We start from the raw sequence: 23,435 nt of genomic DNA, 5'->3' as shown, positions 1-23,435 counted from the left end.
CCCCCCCCTGCCACGCCAGCGCCCTCACCCCAGTCCCAGCACGGCCCCCGCAGGTGCCAACCAGCCCCCTGCCTACAGAGCCCCCTGCATGGCCAGGCCAGCGCCCTGCACTCCTGCAAAGCCAAGTCCCACATCAGACTGACCCCCCCACGGGATGCCAGGTCGCTCGCTCCCTGGAAGGGCCACCCCCTCCCCACATACACAGCCCTCCACCCCGGCCACTGCCACGCAGCGCACGCATCGCTCGGGGATGGAACGGGAGCGGCCGTGTGTCAGAGGCCCTGTACTGATCACATGTCATGGAGATCCTCCGCTATCTCACAGGGTCAGAGCCTGCGCTCCTCTGTTAACATATTGCTTCTCTGCCCCCCATCTATCTATGCTTTGGCTCCGCATTCACTAAGCACAGAGCGATGCTGTTTTCACCTTGCAGTCTGTGGCCATGAAGCCTTGGCAGGGGGTGTCCAGAAATCAATCATTGATTGAAGGCTGGGGCCCAGTCGATCTGTCCCTGCTTTCCCAGGGGCTGCAGAGGCGGAAACTGCTTCTCCGGCCTCCCTTCAGCCCAGCCTCCCTCGCTAACAGGCCGGCAGAAACGAATGCACTCCCCTGGCTGGTGAACCGCTGGGGGGAAGTTGATATTTGCTGGACCTTGAGGCAGTTAATTATTCATTTCCCCATCGATATGGAAGGTGCTGAGATTCCACAGATGGGACAGAGGGCTGGTTGCTGGGGGCCAAGCAGCCACAGTCCAACGCTGATCCTGAAATTCACGTGGCCACTGCAGATTTCCACCTCCCCCCAATCCCCGTCTCCAAAAGTCCAATAGGAACAAGGTTGAGATTTAGGGTCTGCGTGACAAGGACAATTTGCTACGGCCGGTCTACAAACCCTCCTGCTTCAGGGCACGAACCGGCTTCTAATATCAGGGACCAGGAGGAAACAGTCTCTGGGGGACCCTGATCCCAGCTGCCCCCCACAGGGCCTCTTGTGCCTGTCTCTGGCGCAGCTGGGGCTGGCCCCGAGCAGAGCTGGGGAATTAAGGGCTGTCCCGGTCTCATCCACCTGGCTGTGCCTGGGACAAAAGACTGGAGCGGCTTCCCTCTGCTTCCTGTCCCCTGCTTTGGAACAGATGCTTCACCATTCGTCTCATCAGCTTAGACTGGGAGCTTGTGGAGGCAGGGGCTGCTCACTGTGTGTCTGGCCAGCACCCATTGGGTGACCAGATGTCCTGATTTTATAGGGACAGTCCGGATTTTTTGATCTTTTTCTTATATAGGATCCTATTTATCCTCCACCCCCATCCCCATTTTCACATTTGCTGTCTGGTCACCCTAAGCAACTGCTACCATGGGGCCCTGTGCAGCGCCTGGCACAATAGGGTCCCGATTTCAGACAGGGGGATCCAGGCAATGCCTGGCAAGATGGGACCCTGATCATAGTTCAGGAAGGCAGGGGGGCGAGAACGTCTGTGCAGCACCAGGCATGCAATCCAGCCCAGTGGGGGGCTGTGTCCCCTCTGTCCTGCAACCTGGGGTGTGGTGCAAGGCTTTGCTCCATCTGGACTGCTCACAACCAGCCACCAGCCTGCAGGTCACTCCTGGGTGTGTGACCGCAGCCTGCCAGGCACAGACTGGCTCTCACCAGCCTGGGTTACACTGCAGGGTGACCTCGACACACTCCCAGTCCCGGATTCTCCACCCCGAAATGTACGTCCTGTGCTGCCCAGCCCTCTCCTGGACAGTGTGAATGCAGTAAATCTGTTATTCCTTCAAGGGAATAATATACAGCAGCTCGTCACCTGAAAGAGTTACCCGGCCACCTCCGCGTAAACACACTGGCTTAGGTAAACCGAGTTGATTACAAAGCGAGACGCTTGAAGTGAGTACGAGCACCGAGGCATAAAAAATCAGAAATGGCTACAAGAGAAATAAAGATAAAACACGTCCTAGTGCCGAACGTAACACACTGTATCAGCTACAAGCGGAGTTCATCACCACACATCTCCAGCGCATGGTCATACTAACCAAACTGTTTGAGTCAGGCCCTGTCCCCCAGAGTCCAGCAGCTGTTCCCTTGGTCTTCTCAGCTGCAGAGAATGAGACGGGCAGGGAGAGAGAGAGGGGTCCCTTGAGGTGTTTCCCCCTCCTTTTTATTGTTTACGTTCCCCCTCTGGAAGAACATTGCCAGCTGAGAAGCAGGGGACAAAGCGTCTATGTGGAAGGATGTTCCCTGCTGTTTTTTTTCACCTGCATATGCTTACATGCAAATTTCCTTCCTTCCCCCTTTGTGCTTGATGACTCTGTTTACTGCTTAAATGCAAATTAAGGCAACACATGTTCTTTTGCTCAGGACAGACCCGCTTGCTGACTTCTGCCTGGGCACAGCTGTGGGGTTTGGGCCTTGTGCGGGGAAAGCGTCTCGCTTCACATCCAATGCTGCCAAGCTACTGATCAGCAAAGAATGAGTTTCCAAGCGATATCTCCCCAGGCGTCTCTTGTACAAAGACGGTTACGCTGGCGTGCCGGGTGTGAATACAGGGGTGGATTCCATCCTGTGTGGGGAGGGCTGTGCAGTGCCAGACACAATGGGGCACCCATCTCGGTTGGGAGGGGCGGTCTGTCTAGCACCCTGCACACTGGGGCCCTAATCTGAGGGAAACCCCATAATCCTGGATGTTCCCTTCTGTCTCTAGACACACCCATTCCAGCTAGTCTAACGGCCCATCGACACTTCCCTGCGTGGCGACAGACTAGGCTTTGATGCCCCTAGTCTGAGCACCCAGGGACTCAGCACCGCTGGTATTTAATGGGCTGATTTTTCTGAATCCTTTCTGAGGCCAGATCAAAGTGACACGACCCTTTTGTTTAACCACAGGCAGAACCTTGCCTCCTGGCCTTTCCATGCACCGCCCCCATCTAGCGCTCCGTTACCTCCCCAGGACCTCTGCCCAGCTCCGCTCTGTGGGGCATAAATTTCCTCACCTTCGCTGCGTCCATCCAGTCCGAAGGCTGCAGAGCAGGCAGACCAGGCGGGAGCTGGTGCCCAAGGCAAGCGGAGACCTTGTTTGCAGGTAGCTGGTTGTAGGCTTGGTGGGAGCAAAGCGGCTGGCCTGGTGTCCTCGTTAGTGATGGATACAGGGAAGGGTAGGGGGCAGGGGCTGGCTCGGGGCTGCTGGCTGAGGCAGATTTCAAACGCAACGTGAACCAATGTCTGCAGGCTGGCATGACTGCTACCTAGGGGGAATCAAATGGGTGAGTTCTCCCCTGGCTGGCCTCTCATCCTGGTGTTTACTTCCGGGCCCAGCGGCTGTAATCCGGCCCCAGTTGGGATCTCGTACCATTTGACAGTGGTGGCAATGGGGGCACGAAGCAGGAGCAAGCCGGATCCCAGGGGGTGAATTTAGCAGGGCTCGGCGTGTAGGCAGCAGGGCTCTTGGGGAAATTAGACTCCAGCAGCCCAGTGGGAGTTGCTGGGTGCTGAGCACAATTGAAAATATGGCCTGTGTTCAGAACACATTGTGGGGAGCTGAGAGCTCTGGAAAATCTGTCTCTGTCACCCTCCAACCCTGTCTTTTTCTGGTTACAGACACGTTTTATGTCCATAAAGAGTTTCATTCTAAAATCCCAGGCACAGTTTCTTTTAAAGTCCCACTTGTATTAGATGTGTTGGGCCGTGGTGCTCCTGAATCCTGTGGCTGCTGCAGGCAGGCGTCTAAGCACTCCTTTGTTGCTCTGCGCTGTTAAGCAGCTGCTCCAACCCACCCCAGAGCTGGCTGCATTTCAGTGCAAGTCTTGTCCCATCGGGTGCTGGTTTGTTTGCAGTGTGGGAGGATGTGGCTGTACCTGGCCGCCCTGCTGGGGCTGTATTTCCTGTGCCGATGGTACCGGGAGCGGCAGATTGTGGAGAACCTCCGAGAGAAATACGTCCTGATCACTGGCTGCGACTCCGGCTTCGGGAACCTGCTGGCCAAGCAGCTGGACGTGCGGGGCCTGCGGGTGCTGGCGGCTTGTCTCACCCAGCATGGCGCGGAGCAGCTGAGGAAGGCGACGTCGGAGCGGCTGCAGACAGTGATCCTGGACGTCACCCGCACCGACAGCATCGCCGCGGCCACCGCCTGGGTGAAGGAACGAGTGGGGGACAAAGGTGGGGCCCCTGAATCCTCCACCTACTCCTTTGCCAGGGGCAGCTCTGAGCTCACACAGGCTGGGGCTGTGCTAATGCGACAGGCAGAAAATGACTGAAGGGTCGGGAGCCAGGACTCCTGGGTTCTATTCCCATCCTGGGGGGAAGAAGTGGGGTCTAGTGGTCAGATCAGCGAGAGCTGGCAGCCAGGACTCCTGGGTTCTATTTCCATCTCTGGGAGGAGAGTGGGGTCTAGTGGCTTAGTCCAGCTCCAGTTTCAATGCACCCATGCGTCTCCACCAAGGACGAAGGTCCATCGGCAGCTCGTTCAAAGCACAGCGATGCCGGATAATCTCAGCACGATGCAGACGATTTGGGGCCAGGACGGGGGTTGGTGTGGATGAACGTTGGTGCCAGTAGAGGATTTCAGATCAGAGGGGAACAGCCTCCCCCTCCCCCAGGCTCATTTATTCTCCCTTTCCCAGGGCTCTGGGGCCTGGTGAACAACGCGGGGGTTGCCCTCCCCCTGGTCCCCAACGAGTGGCTGACCAAGGACGACTTCATCAGGGTGCTGGATGTGAACCTGATCGGCCTGATCGAGGTGACCCTCAGCTTCCTGCCCCTGGTGAAGCGAGCCAGGGGCCGGGTCGTCAACATGGCCAGTATCCTGGGCCGGTTGGCTTTCTATGGAGGGGGCTACTGCCCATCTAAGTACGGCGTGGAGGCGTTCTCTGACAGCCTCAGGTACCCGCTCCCCTGCCCCGCCTCGGCCCCAGAGCAGCCCAGAAATGTCCAAGCACACAGAGGCCCAGAGCTAGGAGGTTCTAAAGTGATTTGGGGGCCACAAGTTTTGAGGGCCTGCCCTGAAACCCGTTAAAAGAGCCTGATTCACAGAGATGGTACTTAGCGCCCACCCTCTGGAGAGCAGGCTCCTTTGAGGGTCCCGCATCGGCCCCGCAAATCCCCAGTCCTTTGGGAAATCTGTCCCCGGCCACTGATTTCCAGGTGCTTTGATTTTAAGGGGCCCCACTCCAGAAGCGTTGGGCCTTGTTCCAAAAGGGGGAGTTGCGGGGGGCGCTCCTGAAATCGGAGGCAGGCTTGTGCCGGGCTCCTGAAATCCGCGGCGTCCGGTGACTGGCGGTGACGGGCTTGTTCCGTTCCAGGCGTGAGCTCCGGCCCTTTGGCATGAAGATCGCCATCGTGGAGCCGGGCTATTTCCGCACGCCCATAAGCGATATGCAGAGCCATCTGGAGTCCCTGGAGCAGAGCTGGCGCCACGCCCGCCCTGAAGTCAAGGAGAGCTACGGGCAGCACTACTTCGACAGCTGTGAGCATCGTGGGGAGACGGGGACTCTCTGGGCAGGCTCCTGAGGGTGGGAAGAGGGGGGAAGCCACCCAGCCCATAACACGCACAATGAACTCACACGCTGGGTGGAGGTGGGAGAGGCTGCCCTCTGCAGGACGGATGCACGCTGTGCGGTTGTGGGTGGTAGACCCTACGCTGTTAGTAACTAATGGAGAGTCTCCACGGGTAGGGCTTTTGCAGCTGGGGCTCTGAGTTCGGGGCAGATTAAGACTAAAGGGGGGGCTTCAAGTCCTCTGAAAATTTTAGCCTCTCCCCAGAGAGCCAGTTGCTTCCAACTAGGGGATTCCCCACAGTTATCCCCTGACTTTGACTGGAAAAACGGATCCCCGGGAGTCATCATTATGTTTAAGAGTCAACATGCCAATGATCTGAATAGAGGCAGAGCTATCGATGCAGGCTGCCTGCAGACTCAGGAAGTTGCCATAACTGTCAGAGCAGTTCTTTGCAGCCATAGGGGACAAAGCTTAGTCCCCCGCCATCCCACAAAGGGCTGAATCCCTCCGGATCGAAATCTGCCAGGGAGGGAGGGGGTGCGCCATGGGACTGACCTCTTCCCCTTCTCTGCTTACAGGCCACAAGCTCACCAGAGAGATACTCACGACAAAGCCCAGCACCAACCTCTACCTGGTCACCGACTGCATGGAGCATGCGCTGACGTCCCGCCACCCCCGCACCCGCTACTCCGGGGGCTGGGACGCCCAGTTCTTCTACATCCCCCTCTCCTACCTGCCCACGGCCTTGGCGGACTGGGTGCTGACCTGGAGTTGGCCCCGCCCAGCCCAGGCTGTGTAAGTGGGGGAAGGCACCTAAGGGGGCATTGCAGGGGGCGGAAGAGGAAGAGGCTGGGAAATCCAGCAGGACACAGGTTCAAAGAGCAGCTTGGCCCGTCTGCACCGGCCAGGGCGGGAGGGGGCATCTGCACTGGAATCGGTGCCAGCCCCGCCCGCACCGTGCAGACGAGCACAGCTTCCAGCAGCACCTTCTTAAACGGGACTGGATCCTTCTGGTGAGTTGTTCAGGGCCAGCTCACTTCCCAGGCACGTGGCTGAGAGGTGCAGGCTCTCACCGGCTGTGGAAAGGCAGCGCGAAAGCAGCCGGGGCCACTACAGCCTTCAGCCCCGGCCGGCTGTTACCATCGCGGGCAGCTCAGCGAATGCCCAGGCCAAGGCAGCGTGCAGCACCCCTGAACCTGTTTGCTTCCAGGGCCCGTTTCCTTGTGCTGCCCCGACTGCCTGCCTCCACTGATGCCTCTTCCTTAGATTGGAGGCTTCTTGGGGCAGGGCGTCTCTCTTTGTTTTGTGTTCGTATGGCCCCTAGCACTGGGTCGGAGGCTGCTCCCTGCCTGAGCCCCTGGTGGGGGTGGAGGGGTGCCACCATCATACACTGAATAAAGAAATATTTCCCATTGATTCACTCTCTCCCTTGGCTCTTTGGTTCCTTGTTTGGATGGGAGCATTTGCTGCATTTGAATAATACCGAACTTGTCTCACTCCTGGATCTCAAAGCATCGTACAAAGGAGGGCTGGGGCAGGATCCACTTTTTACATATGGGGAAACTGAGGCACAGGGGGAAGGGACTTGCCAAAGGCCCTCCAGCAGGCTAGTGGCTGAGCCTGGAATAGAATGAAGCCCTCCCAAGCCCCAGTCCAGTGCTCTAGCCAGTAGGATGCACTGCCTCCCATTTTACAGAGTGACACTTTGTGAGCCCAGGTCCAAAGGAGATCCCCCAAATATGCAGCCCCCCCCCTCCCCTGGGCTGAGCCTGCGTTCCCGAGAGGATGAGCAGCATCGAGAGCAGCTGGGACGTGAGCTCTCTGCATGCGCTCTGGTGCAAAGACCCCGTCCGTGGGGCAATGGCAGCCCCCTCGCCCCTGCTGCAAGGTGGGGTCTGCCTCCCAGGGGCGCTGGACCAATGTGCATAGTGGGGGAGGGGGGTGTAGCATGACCCGAAGTTGGGCCTAGATCATTGTATCTTGAGGATTAACAGGTTCTTGTCCCACGATTAGGCCCAGTAAGATTATTGTAAACTTGTTATATAATGTTGGGACCCCCGATGTGCACAGGTACAAGACTCACACGATAGGAACTCGCTCTCGCTATACAAATATATATTTATTAATAATTTAGCAAAGTTATACATACACGTAAACTTAACAAGGCAATTAGAGCTAATACAGAAAGACTTTTGGACGTTCACACTTACACCCATATTTTTTCTACTTAACTGTGATGTTTTTTATCACTGTCATTGTCCTCATCTTCCCCGGTGGCCGTCAGTCTGGCCCGTCCCACGGTCTGCGTCTCTCCAACCTCTCTGCTGCCCCTCGGAAGTTACTTTTCGGTTACGCTGCCGCTGCCATGACCAAAGCATAGTTAATAGAGGTCACTATTTGTAGTTCCTCCCCTCAAGGTGTTGGTTTTTCTATAGGTTAGTCTGTGTCTGATCTTACCCTATTAGCATTTGCTGTCATGGTGCCTTTGTGGTCGGACGTTCTGTCAGGAGTCTTTCGCATGCTGGTGTCAGCGACGTTCTGTGGGTGGCCGATGTCAGTATTCTGGACAAAGTTCCCCCTCCAGCATGTCACTTTCAGTTCCCTATAACTTATAACTTACTTCAATTTATCTACACCAAAGGTTATAAGCATCAAGCCTCACACTAGCTACTAAAGCCAAATCTTACAGGATAAAAGCCTCTAGGTTCCTTGCATTGCTACTAAATAGAATAAAGCAGAATAACAAAGCACTGAATATAATACGGGTAAGTTGGCCCACTGGGCTACAGGTGCTGAGAACCAAACAGTGGGTGAGACACTTGCTCTGGCTCTAGGTGGCAGGACCCTTCCCAGCATTGCCCCTGTCCCGTCAGAGTTATGATCCCCTCCATGTCTGCCCTACAGGGCCCCTTCGCTGGGGGTGTCTCCCTGTGCTGGGCCCGCTGCCCAGGGTCCCCCTCCATCTCCCCAGCTGCTCAGTGCGCCCGGCTCCTGACTGCTCCAGATCCAGACCCAGACCCACCCTGCCTCAGCATGGTTGCTGCTCTGCTTCCAGCTCCTGGACCCTGGGCTGCTTCTCTGGCCCCTCTGGCTCTGATTGCTGCAGTTCTGCTCCCAGCGCAGGTCTGCTCCCTGGGCTGCTTCTGTGGCTCTGCTCCCAGCCCCAACCAGCTCCTTGGGTTACCTCTCTGGTTCTCCCTGGCTGGTGCAGCGCTGCTCCCCAGCTCAGCTCGGACCTCTGCTCTCCACTTAGCTCAGCCCCACTCTCTTCCAGGCAATTCCAGCTCAGACAGAGAACAGGACCCCCCTGACTCCCTCATTAGCCTGCCCACCCTGTCAATCAGGCTGACCTGGAGCACTGGCCTCTCCACATTGTTCCTGGGGACTGTCAGTCTCAGGGTCCTGATTTCCCCTCGACCCTCCCCCTTTCTTTTGGGACTGAGAGCTAGCAATCAAAACACCCCCGCTGGGTTTTAGTAAGGGGCCAACAGGCCCTGTACACATGCACTAGGCATCTAAGTAAGCAAGGCTGAAATGAAAGGCCTGCAGGCTGAGGCCTGTAAGATACCAGCTTAGCCAGACTAGGCCAGAAGCCTGAGAAATGCTTGACATGAGTAAGTGACCAAAGAATGAGCCAATGCCACGATCATGCGTAACTGCCAATGAGACTGAAAGGAACGACAACCGACCTATGAAAAACAGGAGATCCCCCTAGCCTGGGGGTACGCGGTGCGAATAAGGAATGAGGGATGGGTGCCGTCACGCATGTGTGCAGAGTGTCGGTGTAGCCGGCAGCACAAGAGAAAAGAGGACTCCCAGGCTGGGTAAAATGAATTCCTGAAGGGAAAACTCTGGCAGGAACTGCCCCGTTCCTGAGGGCCAGGCAGCCATCGGACGCTGAATCGCTGAGGCGGTGCGAACCGGGTGGCTGTATTTGTAACTTGGGAGTGGGGCTTGACAGGATTTCTCTACGCTTGGGTAACCAGAACCTTAACTGTAACTAGAATAAAAGTGGTAACACAGACTAGCCCATAGAGCCGTGACCGTCTGGGTGGGCTTTGTGCAGCCCTAAATGTGTAGTGAGCAGCAGAGGGGACTTTCACCCCAAGGAGCTCGCAGCTGTAGCCACCCAAGCCAAACCCATGCTGGCGTAGAGACAGCTTCACTTTAATGAAAATAAACAACTACAGCAGGAAATGGCAGAGAACCAGGGGGAGCCACCTCCTGCCTGCCGTTTACACTGGGTGAAATCTGGAGTGACTCTGGAGCTCACACAGATACTGGGGTAACCTAGGAGGAAACGCAGCCTGCTTCTCTCCAAAGGGATGCGGCTAGGAGGGGAGTTGGGAGGGACACACGCCCCCCCCTGCCCGCCGCCCGGCTGCAGGGAAGGTGAAAGCTTTCATTCTGCAACCAGCAATTTCTCCCTCGGTGCCCGCCTTGCTCCAGCGTGGGAGGGGCGGTGAATGCGCTCTGTCTCCCTGACCCAACGCCGTTGGGCTCTGACCCCGACCCTGGCAGGGCGCTGGGCCTTGCCCCCAGAGCCAGGAAAGCTGAGATTTGCTAGAGTGCAGGAGGGTTAATTATTTCCCTGCAGATAGCAGAGGCTGCAGTCCCAGCGTGGGGGAGGGTGTTCGTTTGCACCCAGAGCAGGGTCCAATTCTGATCCTGACCCTCATGCAGCCCACACGCCCCAGCCCACAGAACTGGCCAAGAGAGGCGAGTGGCTGGGCTGAAGTCACTTGTACTTCAGGGCATCAGCCTCTAACTCTGGGGGTCAGGAGGACACGGTCCCGGAGCTGCCAGTAGGATTCCTAGGGACGGATCCAGCGTAGGTCCCTTCAGTAGGAAATCTGTCCCAGCTCCCGGCCCCGCTCTGCTCCAGCAGGTCTGATCCTGTGCCGTCAGCACCGGGCATGGGCCAAAATCTAGGGCAGAGTGTGACGGTGGGAGCCAGCTAAGGTCACTCAATCAGGGTGAACTACAAACAAAAACGGGGCAGACAAACCCCAAACGCTGGTGAATATTCTAACTTAGATTTACTAACCAGCACAGAACAGCTTCTATAGTACCTCACTGGTTACTCAGAAGTCCAAACACCGCAGTTTCCTTAAAGTGCCCAGCCTCAGGCCTCCATCCAGACACACACATCAGATATGATGATGATTCCTGAAAATCTTATCTCATCATATAAAAGAAAAGGTTCTTCCAATCCCAAAGGATCAGCCACATACCCAGGTTCAATTTTAACTTAGATCTTACCCAAAATACACACTATTAGCCAATTTTTATAAACTAAGCTAAAATTTATTAAAAAAGTAAAGAGAGCGAGTGTTGGTTAAAAGATCAATATACAGACAGATTTGAATTCAATTCTTGAGGTTCAGACACAGCAGAGATGATCTTCTAGTTGCCGAAAGTCCTTTCAGAACTAGTCCAGAGGTTACAGTCCAATGTCCATATTCAGGGTGACTCCAATCAGTGACTGGGGATCTCAATCCTTGTGGCTTAAGGTTTCCCCCTCTTGAAACCCAAAGCAGATCTGAGATGAAGCAGGATCGTGTCCCAGGGGGTTTATACATTTCCTGCAGCCTTTAGGCCTGAGAAAACAATAGGCTTAACTCAGGTCAGTCTGAGTTAATTAACACTTTCTGGCTCTATATTCAATGAAATATTATTTTACACTTATGACGTCACACAGGGCACTTACCCGTTTGTTTCCAGGACGCCCTCTCCCCCCCGCCCATTTGGGTCCCCTCTCAATGACCAGGAGGAAGCAGCTTCCACAAGGATATCAGAACCGGGGGGCTCTTGTGTCGGGTCCTGGTGGGATCTTTCCTGGGTGACCCCCCAGGGCTTTGCCACCCAGTGACGAGGACAGTGCCAGCCCAGGAAATAGCATCGCTTGGCAGCCAGTCCCTCTCAAGCTGCCCAGCCCCACTGCTGGGGTCCTGGGGCAGCTGGTGGGTTCGGAGCTGGAAGCTGCAGCCAACAAATGCAGCACCGCTTCCCTGGCAGGCTAGAACCAGCCACTTTAAATCCCAGGCAGGACTCTGCCCAAGCCCAGGGGTCGGCAGCCTTTCAGAAGCGGTGGCCGAGTCTTCACTTACTCGCTTTAGCGGAGGGTTTCACAGGCCGGTCATACATTGTAATGTTTGTTAGAAGTTTCTAAAAGTCTGTATCAGGGGTTGGCAACCTACGGCATGTGAGCAGATTTTCAGTGGCACGTTGCTGCCAGCCAGGATCCTGGCCCCACTCAGTCCCCCACCCCCACCGCTCTCTCCTGCGGGGGCAGGAGGCAGAAGCTTGGTCCTTCTAGCAGCCAAGCTCACTCCTCCCCCACGTGCTGCCTTCCTGCGCCTCCCTCTCTCCTGCCCTATGCCCATCAGCTGACAGACCTTGTGAGGGGGAGCCCAGCTCGCTGCACAGGGCAGGAGGCAGAGAAGAGGTAGGGACCGACGGGGCCCTGGGGAAAGGGGTGGAATCGGGCATATCCCCTCCAGCCCCCTGCCGCGATGAGCCGCTCATGGCAGGGGGCTGGGCGCACCCCCACAAGCCGAGCACCCCGTAAACTTTCCCCTCTTGTTGGCTTTTAAACAACCCCCTCCTGGATCCTGGACAGCTCCTGGGAGCGAGACTCAGTTTCTCGCTGTCACCCCTTCCCCGGGTTTTTTTTTCCCTTGCCCTCTTTGGTGCCATTTTCTTCCCATCACTTTCCTCTTGCCTAACCCGCGTCGGGTTTAGCCAGTGTATTTTCCAGTGTTGGACCAGATCTCCGAGCGACCGATCAGACCGGGCCTTTCTCCAGCCACCAGGCTCTGAGGGTTCTCTCACTGCGCTTTTCTCTCTCCCTTTTTGGTGTGTCTGTCTGGTTCGGCCCTCCAGGAAATGGGTTTGAACATTAAGAACCCCTGCAGCTGCACCCCATCTCAACTAACCCCCCCCACCCCCAAAGGACTGGCAGTAGCAGGTTTACTGCCATCTAAAAATACCATCAGACGGGGTAAAGGGAGATGGTTGAAAGAAAAAACCTGGTGTAACCCTTTGCATTTCAAAGTGTCAAAGTTAGAATCAGGACTCACAATTTGTCAGACCACTCTGTTTATTAGCGCAGCACTCCGCCAATAACATTCAGAATATGTGAGTGAGCATGCAAGGCCCAAACAGTCTTATTTATACAGATAAAAGAGCGGGAATTAGACAAAGGGACAAAGAAATCAAAACAGTAAAATTCACCTGGGGCACAGCATGCATATCCTATTTCCTTACTAACTGTTATCGATCTAAGGCTAATGCTTCACCAATTGCCCTTAAACGGTGCAATTGTTCTATGTTAATGTCTGTATTCCTGACACCTGGTTGCAACATTCCAACAACTTTGCTTAAAGGTACAGACAACATTTCTTTAATCCTTTCTATTCTTACTATATAATTCATTCTATTTTCACAATCCCTCCTTTTGGTCAGGTGTACGCCATGACCAACCCTTACTGAGTTCCACAAATTAACCGTTCCTTATCTCTTAGTTCATCAGCGATATTCAAAATCATCATATTAGCACTCTGTTTTGGGGCAGCAATCTGGGTGACACAATTCTGGATACAACAGGAGATTAACTGAAAGCATACAAAAATCACTAAGGCCACGTCCAGACTAGGAATTAAAATCGATTTTAGATACGCAACTTCAGCTACGGGAATAACGTAGCTGAAGTCGAATTTCTAAAATCGAGATACTCACCAGTCTGGACGGGGCGCCATCGATGTCCGCGGCTCTCCGCGTCGATTCCGGAACTCCGTTCGGATTGATGGAGTTCCGGAATCGATGTAAGCGCGCTCGGGGATCGATACACCGCGTCCAGACTAGACGCGATATATCGATCCCCGAGCAATCGATTTTAACCCGCCGATGCCGCGGGTTAGTCTGGACGAGGGCTAAGATTCCAAACAGGATAGTTAGGGCTCCCTGAAACAACCAGTTTCCTATGCCAGAGAAATTGAACAGGTTACTTAGCCATTTCCATAAAGAACTCAGCTCTTCATGGGGAAGATATGCGATTTGTTCTAAGTGGCTAGCGTGATCTATTACCTCTTTGGTATTGTCAGGTATAAACACACAACATTCTTTTCCAATGAGAGCACAGGTCCCTCCTTTGGCCGCCAGCACTATGTCTAATGCTTGACGGTTTTGGAGGGCAACCTGTCTGATCACCCCTGTTTCTTTGGCCAGGGTTTAAACTTTCTCCGGTTTCATTTGCCATTATTTCAACCACTGCTTGTAACCTTAGGAATCTTTTTGTGTGGTGTATTACTCCCCCAAGTGGGATAAAGGAACTGCCAATAGCCTCTTCCCAGGTGTCATTACTGTGCCATATTGTGTTAAACGGACAAGGTCCTCCAGTGAGGTCTGGGGAATTGAGTGGGATAGCCAGGACAGGAACACCAGTTTGAGAGTGGGCTGGGATGTGGCTGCAGACCCAGCATTTAGAAATAATAAGGGTCTGAGCTATCCACACTTGCTGCTGGATAAAAGAATTGTCATTGTGGACTCCCCAGACCTTAAGACACTAGCAGCCGAAGAACAGGCACCACCAGAGGCGCAAGTTGGAGGCAGGGCCCTTCTGGTTCTGACAACCTCAACTGAGGGAACTGCAGTCACAGTTTTATGTCCACCAGGCAGCAGGTGCTAGGCTCACTACTGCTTCTTCTTGGGCCTTGCTTTATGTAGTCATCTGCTTCTGGCAACCCTTACGAGAGCGTAGATTGTAAGGTATTGCAGGCTATTCCTCTACATCTTCTTCTGGAGTCAAAAAAATTGACTCTGCGTGGTCCTGAGGTGGTGGTTGGTTCACTGGGGTGGTGCATTCTTACACTGCGAAGCATGTATCCACTCTAAGATGCCAGCCGTCCCTTGACTCTGGCTATAACAATGGCCTTCACACTTTATCTTTTCCTGATGCATACATTCCTCATTCACACAAATAGCTTGAGAATACAAACAGTAGTATTTTATATCGAACAAAAAAAGCATTGCAAATCAAACCTTGCTAAGTTTTACAATTGATAAGACAATGTACATTGCGACCCAGGCCTTCAATGTTTCTCTAATTTACTTAACATAGATACAATAGAGAATCCTGTCTCTTACTATCTAAATTTTAAAACAAAGAGTTAGAGGGGGCCCAATTTGTAATGCGTATGGGAAAACGGAATCTTATAGTCCCAGAGGGTCATTTATTTCTGCTATTTAAAAAAAGTGGCTAGCAGGATGAAATCAAATTATACTTTAATTCTTATGGGACATTATAAAATCCTGCTCCTACATATCCCCCTTTTGACACTAAGATTATTAATCACCAGTGTCACTTCTTATTTAGTCCATGTAATAGAAAATACTGGGAGATGATTTGGGCCTGTGGCTTTAGCTTTGCACACATTTGTTTTATCCACCAGCACATTGTAAACATTTCAATTACACACATACAATTTAAAACCAAAAACACAATTAGGGGTAGTAACATTAGTATGCCAGTAGTTGTGGGAAACCATCCAGAAAATATGTTATACCAATGGTAAGCTATGATGTTTTTCTGTAGTGGCAATTCTTAACATGTCCCCATTTGTGTGTATAATATGAATGGTCCAGTAGGTTGCTAACACTTTTTAAACACTTTTCCCCAAGAATTAACACATACACGTAGCCCATTATACAGTACTTTGGATTATCTGAAAGACAAAAATAACATTTTTCTATCCCTTTTGGGGTGGCATTGATTATTACTTAAAAGATTCCTTTCTTTTACAAATATCCTTGCTGATTGCAGGCAAAACAGAGGAATTACCCCATATTTTCCTGTGTTTTTTTTTTTTTCTATAGGCAGGCCGGGTTTTAATGGGCTTCTGCTTTTTAAGGGTTATGCGGAAATTATTCCACTGTTTAGTTATTAAATTCATGAGGTGGTGTACCTGAAGTTTTCCTCTTATATAGCAGACCAGGTTTGTAATGTTTTTCCTGCTGTGTTAAACTTTAAGTTTATTCACAGATAATAGCTGAGAAGCATCATTACCATATTACTTTAAAGGATTTTTACAAAAATCATACACTCTAACTTGTTACAGGGGTACCTACTAACATTACATTTATTTCAATGTTTAATATTAACAATAACATTAGCATCAAATCTATTAAAGGTATCTTGTTATACCATGCCTTTTATGTAGGCAATTTGTTTGCTGACCAGGTATGTTATTTATTTGCAGCTTCTTTTGTGCTGGCAGTTTTCACCTTTCTTTATCAGTTAGGTAATTTGCATCAACACAGGCTTGGCTTTTGGATTCAAAGCCATCAGCAGAGCTCAGAGACTCTACAACTCTTAACACACGGGGATCTGAAAAAGAAAAAGAAAAAAACAGCCTATTGCGGCTCTTTTTGGAGCCCTAATAGGATTTTAATTCAGCAGCATGTTTCATTTGCATTTCTTTTACCCCTTTTTACAATATACACCGCACATGTCTGAGGGAAAATGCACATTCCTTGTATACTATAACTTTTTAAAAACATTAGCCATATCAATTTTTACATAAGGTGTAACTGTTTCTTTTGTTCTTACAGAGTTTTCATGTATCCTTATCAAAATGACAGTCTGATTCCACAGAGCCATTTTAAGGCTCAGTGTTTTAACATTGCTTCTTTTTGTTTTGTGCACCTCACCTCTGCTGTTGCTTCAGAGGGTCACTGTTAATTTCTTATTCTTTCACTACAGCTCTTATCTGCTATTGTTACAAAAAAAACAAACCAAACAAACAAACAGACTCCAGACCTGTTCTCCTGATTTTGACTGCCCTATTGCAGCCATGACTTAGTCTTTATTTAAAAACATTTTAATTTTTGTAAAGAATGAAGTTACCCCTTAAGGGTTAAATGCTAAATCCCAAAGCCAAACAACACTAATTGCCTGAGTCTTGCAAAAAGGTCCGTCAGTTTTGCAACTTTGAATTAGAGTCAAATGAATTTGTAGTGGCATTAAAAACAAAAACAAAATCAATTTATCTTACCCCTAGAAAACAGGAGTTTTACAAACCAGATGTGCTGGTTTAGATTCTTAGAACTTTACGTATTTTCACAGACAAATAGATACATACACTTTTTTTTTCTTAACATTTCTTTATACTAGTTTGTTTTTACATAGCTGTATATATATTTGGATGATTTACAGGCATTCTTCTGGAAAAAGGGCCCATTTTCCCTTCAGAATGGCTGCAAAGAAACCAAGAATTCTCTCTTTAACATGGTCCTTTTTAACATTTTCCACAAAGTTTAACTGCTTAATTGTCTCCAGCCTCTGTAGAGTTAACTTTTCACTCTCTTCCCTTAAATCACTTATGTCCCAAAATGACACCTTTATCACCTCAGATTTCACCATTTTAAGTATTGTTCCAGGGATTCATGCCTGCACTTACTGCTTTTCTTACTCCTGAGTGGGTATTCACCCACGAAAGCTCATGCTCCAAAACATCTGTTAGTCTATAAGGTGCCACAGGATTCTTTGCTGCTTTTACAGATCCAGACTAACACGGCTACCCCTCTGATACTATGCCCTTAGGGCTTCCAACCTATTTTTCAGTTTCTTTATCTGTTGCTTGCCTGCTTTTCTGGGCCCGATCCTGCTTTTTTTTTTCCCAATGAACCGTTTGTGAGTGCTATTGTGGTCACTTCACAATTTTGAAAGAAGTGTTCAAGGAAAGGGACCAGGAAGGGTGGAGGCTAGTTGAGGAGTCCCCCCTCTTGCTGAATTGGTAGTGGAACACTAACGAATCAGTTTCTGAGGCAGACAAAGGGGAGCAGAACAAGGAGCTTTTTGTCCTTTTTACAATGAGATGGGAGTATGAAGGGGGTTGGATCGATCCGGGGTTTGGAGAATGGGGGAAAAGGGGAGCGCTTGGTCTGGTGGTGGGAGAGGAGGCTTTTAATAAAGCTTTTAACATATTATTTGAATAATTGAGAGAGGCCAGTTTTGATTTTGTCCACCTATGATTTGCTTCTTCCCACCACTGCATGAAACAATTAACCTCTCCTTTAGCCAATTTAGTTTTAGGTTGGCCGAGTTTGTCCTTTAAGACGTCCACTCAGTCTTTGTTCCAAGATTTTAACAGTGGCCCCTGAATTTTGGGATCCCCCTGAGTTAGTCTAGACCATTTTCCCAGAAATTTACAGGAGTCTGGACCCTTTTTACAGGAGTCTGGACCCATCCTAAATAGATAAAATGAGCCGGCGTTCATTTAGGGAACTGTCCCGACTTAGACGTCTGGTTACGGGTACAGGAGGACTTCACACACCAATCACACAAGAAGGAAATTTGGGTTCGTCAGAGCGATGCCCAGTGCAACACACAAAAGGAGCCCACAGACTACTGCCTCAATCGCCCTTGCTTTCACATTAGGGGTTTTACTCAAAGTGCAGTGCGGCTGTGATTGTGCAGATTCCACTCACTCAGACTGCGGGGACAGGAACCCCATGGTCGGCCAATCCCCAGACAGAGACGGCACCCAGACTCAAACACTCCACAAGAGGACAGATAGACACAGAGACAGGACAGTCCTCAGTCGGGACAAAACGCAGAAATAATTACCTGACCAGATTCCTGATGTCAGATCCTGGGATCCCTACCAGAACAGAGTGGGAACCAACAGGTTCGATGGCGTAGACCTCACTGTGGCTGTGCGTCTTTCCACTTTAGTGGAGGACCGCTCGGGCCAAATGCCCAGGTGCCGGCTGCCACGGTCATCCCACAAAAACAGTCAGGAATCACACAGCCCCAGTGAAGACGGTTGCCATCTCGGTGGAAACTCCAAATTAAAAAAGTTAGAATCGGGACTCACAATTTGTCAGACCACTCTGTTTATTAGCGCAGCGCTCCGCCAATAACATTCAGAATATGTGAGTGAGCATGCAAGGCCCAAACAGTCTTATTTATACAGATAAAAGAGCGGGAATTAGACAAAGAGACAAAGAAATCAAAACAGTAAAATTCACCTGGGGCACAGCATGCATATCCTATTTCCTTACTAACTGTTATCGATCTAAGGCTAATGCTTCACCAATTGCCCTTAAACGGTGTAATTGTTCCATGTTAATGTCTGTATTCCTGACACCTGGTTGCAACATTCCAACAACTTTGCTTAAAGGTACAGACAGCATTTATTTAATCCTTTCTATTCTTACTATATAATTCATTCTACTTTCACAAAAGGTTGCACTGATTCGTCCCTTGTTTCCTCCCCATGTCTTGAATAAATCGTTAAGATTCCTAATGGGGTCTCAGCGGCTGAGAACCCCCAGCTAATGTTGACTATTTAGCACTGTCCCGCTGCAGGATCACGTTGAGAGCAGGGGCTGTTTAACTCCATCCACAGTCAAACAAGCCGCCCCCCAGAGTCCGCCTGTGAGGATGTGGCTGTACCTGGCCGCCCTGCTGGGGCTGTACTTCCTGCGCCGATGGTACCGGGAGCGGCAGAGTGTCGAGGGCCTCCCGGAGAAATACGTCCTGATCACCGGCTGCGACTCCGGCTTCGGGAACCTGCTGGCCAAGCAGCTGGACACGCGGGGCCTGCGGGTGCTGGCGGCTTGTCTCACCGAGCAGGGCGCGAAGCAGCTGAGGAAGGCGACGTCGGAGCGGCTGCAGACGGTGATCCTGGACGTCACCCGCACCGACAGCATCGCCGCGGCCACCGCCTGGGTGAAGGAACGAGTGGGGGACAAAGGTGCAGCTTGGACGAGATGCTGGTGGTTATTGCACGGGGCTGGGACTGGGTCTGTGTCCTGCCCACTCTGCCTGAGGTCTCGGGAGCCTTGAGTGTGCTTTAATGCCCTGCCTATCCTTCGCCCGAGGCTGCAGAGGGGCCAGGGGGCGGGGGCAGCAGCTGGCACAATCCCCATGTTGCAAAGTCGTGCTGGCAAAGTGCATCCTCATGGGGGCGGGTTTTCCCTGCCAGAGCTGGGTGGGGAATTTCCCGCACTCCCCCCAAAACTCCCCTAAGGAGACAGGCAGGTCTGGGCACAGCGGCAGGCCAGATGGGCTTTCAGAGCTTGTGTTGTGCTCAGCTGGGGGGGCCCAGCCCCATGTGTCCCAGCTTTGCTGCCCCTCGCTACCTGCCGCCATCCACCTCCTTCCCTGCCCCCCCAGTATCACAGCGAGGCAGGCGGCCGTGCTGTCATGCTGGGACTGAGAAGCAGGTCACGTTGGCCTGGCCCGGGACACCAGTGACTGGAGCAGCCCTGGGGCTCTGTAGCAGGGAAGGGCGGGAGGGGATATAGGGCCTGATTCTCTGAGCACCTGGGCCAGAGGGGACTGGGAGACAAGCCACCCCCAAAGCCTTCTGTCCCCTTTGCCCAGGGCTCTGGGGCCTGGTGAACAATGCGGGGATCGCAGTCCCCACGGCCCCGAACGAGTGGTTGACCAAGGACGACTTCGTCAAGGTGCTGGATGTGAACCTGATCGGCCTGATCGAGGTGACCCTCAGCTTCCTGCCCCTGGTGAAGCGAGCCAGGGGCCGGGTCGTCAACGTGGCCAGCACGATGGGGCGCGTGGCCACGATTGGAGGGGGCTATTGCCTGTCCAAGTACGGGGTGGAGGCGTTCTCTGACAGTCTCCGGTGAGAGCCATTAATAGGCGCGTCCGCACTCGTGTCCTCATCAGGGACGGGTTTGGCCCAAGAACCTCTGGGCTCTGGGAGGGTCGGCAAAGCTCTGCCTACGTAGAGCAACCCTTACTGGTCTCCAAATTCCCCCACCACACACTGTGCGTCTGGGACCCCCCCATAACCAGACACTCCCCCGTCTCTGCCCCCCAGCACCTTCCCTCACTCCCTTTGCATCCAGCCTTCCCAACTCCATGTGGGGGGGGTCCTGTGCCTTGGTGGGGGCTTCCGTGGTCACGTCGTTTTTCCGTTCCAGGCGGGAGCTCCTCCCTTTTGGGGTCAAGGTCTGCATCATAGAGCCGGGCGCCTTCATGACGCAGATCATAAATACCCAGCTCTTGCAAAACATGGTGAAGGAGGTGTGGGGCCGGGTCCCCTCCGAGATCAAAGAGTCGTACGGACAGCGCTACTTCGACGCCTGTGAGTCCGAGGGGGTGAACGGGCCGGGGCTGGATTCTCCGGGGGGGATTGTAGCCGGATGAGGGCAGGGAATAAACTGAGCCCCGCTGATGCTTGGGTCATGCTGCGCTGCGGCTGGGGTGGGGCTGGACCTTTCTATTCCAAAGCCCGGGGGTCTCTTCTCCAAAACCTCAATTGGGCCCAACGGCCCCCATGGCTTTGAATACGCGGCCAGTGGCAGAGGAAGGGCTGCAGTCCGGTTTCCCAGGGCCAGGCTCATCCTTGCAGGACTGGCTCCTCCCTCGTGCGCTGCCACGCACCAGGTGCAACACAGGATCCCGCGCTGATCTGGTAGCAATCCGGTGGCACCCCATAGCTCCGAAATCCTGGGATCTATTTCTGCTTTGACAGTGGGCTGTCCGGTGGCTCGAACCACGGTGGCCCTAGAAACTCCGGACCGTTTCCCCTTCGTTCGGCTCCCATTTTGAAGCAGGAAGGTCTGATTTCAGTCTCTGCGGCCACTTCGAAGTGGGGGTGGGGGGACTCACACGCTCCCTTCTCCCTCCCTGCCCCGGGCCTGACTTCGGCCTCGTTTGTATTTCCACATGCAGATTACGAGCGATCCCCACAGCATGCAGCCACTGCCAGCCCCAACCTCTTCCTGGTCACCGACTGTATGGAGCATGCGCTGACGGCCCGCCACCCCCGCACCCGCTACTCCGGGGGCTGGGACGCCAAGCTGTATTTCATCCCGGTCTCCTACTTGCCAGCCTGGTGCCAAGACTTCCTGCTGACTCTCCGGCAGCCCAAACCAGCCCATGGCATCTAGAGGCAGTGGCAAAGCCACCCAGGGGGCCTGCGCGGGGGAGATATTACGGTTGCGATGGCAGCTTCTCGCCGTGTAGCCAGGGCCGGCCTTAGGATTTATGGTGCCCTAGGCGAGATTATTAAACTGGTGCCCCTGTGCCTGATCTGCTCTTAGCAACACAAACATAAGCTTATAGTATTGGACAACTTGCCACATTCACATTATTAAAACCAGTTTAACTTAATTAAGCACACTGTAATGCTGATGGACTAGCACTAAAGGAGCAGCACTATAGAAAAAATTCTGATATGACAGAATGATGCAAATAATATATTTTTTTTAATTTATCAAAATTTTATTGGAAATTTATATGAAGAGGTATTGAAACAAAGAGTTGTTTTTAATTAAAAGCAATCTTTCTGGCTCTTTTGCCTGCAAAATCAGTAATAATGTCATCGTATGACAAAAACAAGTCGTGTCTTGTTCGATCGCAAGAATAGCAAGACCAGTCAAGCATTCCTGACTCATTGTAGAGCGGAGATAGTTTTTAATGAGCTTTAGTTTTGAGAAACTCCGTTCTCCTGATGCTTCTGTTACAGGAATTGTCAGTAGAATACGAGTGGCAATCTACACGTTAGGATATATGTCAACAAGTTTGCGGGTATGAATAAACTGTACAATGTCCATCACCGATTTTGCATGTGGCAACATTGATGACAGTGCACTCAATTCTTCGTACAGTTCAAGTCCATTTAAATCAAAACTATCACCGTGCTTCAGAAGGCTCTCTAGATTCTTGCACTTTGTCATTAGTTGCTCTTGTTTTCCTATTTCGTTGAATTTAGTTATGTCATACAAAATCCAAACTGTTCATGGTGTACTTGCAAGGTATTAAACCTTTCATCAACAGCAGATACTGATTTATCCATCACAACATTAAAAATTCAACCTCAAATTTCTTTTCTGGATCGTCTATGGGCATGATCTGCTGTACAGATTCTTCACAAAGAAGTGTCCCTGGCCTTTTTAACTCATATTAACTATGTATTTACTTTATGAAAGTTGGAGAAAACATTGTGAAAACGTAAAACATTGGCTGCCCAACTTCTGGGCTGGCAAAAGTTATACTGACACAGGGAAAAAAAAAAGCAGGAGAATCTTAGTACAACATATGGTCACTCTATACCAGAAGTCGGCAATCTTTCAGAAGTGGTGTGCCAAGTTCACTGTAATTTAAGGTTTCTCGTGCCAGTGATATATTTTAATGTTTGTAGAAGGTTTCTCTCTATGTCTATATTATATAAATAAACTATTGTTATTATCTGAGGTCTTGGCCACCGGTCCTGCTCAGGCCACTGCCAGCTGAGTAAATGAAACCCCAAACCGGCAGTGGGCTGGTGGCTGGAACCCTAGACAAGGATCCCAGGCCCTGCTTAGCCCTCTGCTGGTCTGGGGTTCTGACCACCAACTCCTGCCAGCCAGGATCCCGGCCGCCAACCCTCCCTCAGCCCGCCACCAGCCTGGGATTCTGCTCACCCAGGCTGGCAGGAGGCAGAGTAGGGCTAGCGGCTGAGCTCCTGACTGGCAAGGGAGTAGCAGTAGGCTGAGTGCTGCTGGCACCCCAGACTGGCAGCAGACTGAGCCACTCAACCCCCCACCGGCCCTGCTCAGCCCGCCACCAGCCCACTCAGCCCGCTGCCGGCTGAGTGGATGGAACCCCAGGCTGACAGCAGGTTGAGTGGTTCAGCTGGCCTGCTCAGCCCACTGCCAGCCTGGGGTTCCTTGGGGGTCCCCAGGCCAGCAGCAGGTGCTGAGTGGGGCCGATGGCTGGTATCCCTGCTGGCAATAGGGCAGCAGCTGGAACCCCAGAGCAGTGATGGGCTGAGCCGCTCAGCCTGCTGCTGCATACCATCAAAACTCAGCTCACCTGCCACCTTTGACAGGTGTGCCGTAGGTTGCCGACCCCTGCTTTATACACTAGTAAGGAGATGAGCATATTACAGTTGTTGGAGGGCTCTTATCAGGAGTAACAGGCTATAGGAAAGTCA

The 23,435-nt window shown here is 52.0% G+C and overlaps 4 protein-coding genes across 7 annotated transcripts in view; 3 read left to right on the top strand and 1 right to left on the bottom strand.

The window, feature by feature from the left end:
• The first annotated feature begins 245 nt into the window (after positions 1-245).
• LOC127035610 (17-beta-hydroxysteroid dehydrogenase type 6-like) lies at positions 246-6,283 on the top strand. Of its 4 annotated transcripts, XM_050925664.1 has the most exons (6): positions 246-325; positions 2,878-3,073; positions 3,825-4,146; positions 4,611-4,869; positions 5,289-5,452; positions 6,063-6,283. In XM_050925664.1, exons 3-6 carry the CDS (start codon positions 3,834-3,836, stop codon positions 6,281-6,283), a joined length of 957 nt encoding a protein of 318 aa, XP_050781621.1. In that variant the 5' UTR covers positions 246-325; positions 2,878-3,073; positions 3,825-3,833. The 4 variants fall into 4 exon arrangements, with proteins under 4 accessions (XP_050781621.1, XP_050781622.1, XP_050781620.1 ...); XM_050925665.1 differs by lacking the exons at positions 246-325; positions 2,878-3,073 and having other exon boundaries at positions 3,681-4,146; positions 5,289-5,449; XM_050925663.1 differs by lacking the exons at positions 246-325; positions 2,878-3,073 and having other exon boundaries at positions 3,681-4,146.
• A 6,953-nt stretch (positions 6,284-13,236) lies between these two features.
• Positions 13,237-23,435, bottom strand: part of ZBTB39 (zinc finger and BTB domain containing 39) — a 99,638-nt gene continuing 89,439 nt past the window's right edge. The window contains exon 3 of the transcript XR_007769885.1: positions 13,237-13,418. The gene's annotated coding sequence lies outside the window, so the exon portion shown is untranslated. The remainder of the gene's footprint in view (positions 13,419-23,435) is intronic.
• LOC127035609 (retinol dehydrogenase 7-like) overlaps positions 18,863-23,435 on the top strand; it is a 45,254-nt gene continuing 40,681 nt past the window's right edge. Inside the window, exon 1 of the mRNA XM_050925662.1 lies at positions 18,863-18,917. The gene's annotated coding sequence lies outside the window, so the exon portion shown is untranslated. The remainder of the gene's footprint in view (positions 18,918-23,435) is intronic.
• On the top strand, positions 18,869-21,408 carry LOC127035612 (retinol dehydrogenase 7-like). The gene is made up of 4 exons (XM_050925668.1): positions 18,869-19,244; positions 19,877-20,135; positions 20,437-20,600; positions 21,191-21,408. Exons 1-4 carry the CDS (start codon positions 18,932-18,934, stop codon positions 21,406-21,408), a joined length of 954 nt encoding a protein of 317 aa, XP_050781625.1. The 5' UTR covers positions 18,869-18,931.

Source organism: Gopherus flavomarginatus, chromosome 16, assembly GCF_025201925.1.
Source record: "Gopherus flavomarginatus isolate rGopFla2 chromosome 16, rGopFla2.mat.asm, whole genome shotgun sequence".
NCBI lineage: Eukaryota > Metazoa > Chordata > Testudines > Testudinidae > Gopherus > Gopherus flavomarginatus.
This window is presented reverse-complemented; position numbering and strand designations above follow the sequence as displayed.

Excerpts from the sequence above, each read along its gene's own strand:
- LOC127035612 (XM_050925668.1), top strand. The coding sequence starts at position 18,932 with ATGTGGCTGTACCTGGCCGCCCTGCTGGGGCTGTACTTCCTGCGCCGA. Across the intron at positions 19,245-19,876 it reads GGAACGAGTGGGGGACAAAG|GGCTCTGGGGCCTGGTGAAC; the intron begins GTGCAGCTTGGA and ends CCCTTTGCCCAG. Across the intron at positions 20,136-20,436 it reads GCGTTCTCTGACAGTCTCCG|GCGGGAGCTCCTCCCTTTTG; the intron begins GTGAGAGCCATT and ends TTTCCGTTCCAG.
- LOC127035610 (XM_050925664.1), top strand. The coding sequence starts at position 3,834 with ATGTGGCTGTACCTGGCCGCCCTGCTGGGGCTGTATTTCCTGTGCCGA. Across the intron at positions 4,147-4,610 it reads GGAACGAGTGGGGGACAAAG|GGCTCTGGGGCCTGGTGAAC; the intron begins GTGGGGCCCCTG and ends TCCCTTTCCCAG. Across the intron at positions 5,453-6,062 it reads GCAGCACTACTTCGACAGCT|GCCACAAGCTCACCAGAGAG; the intron begins GTGAGCATCGTG and ends CTCTGCTTACAG.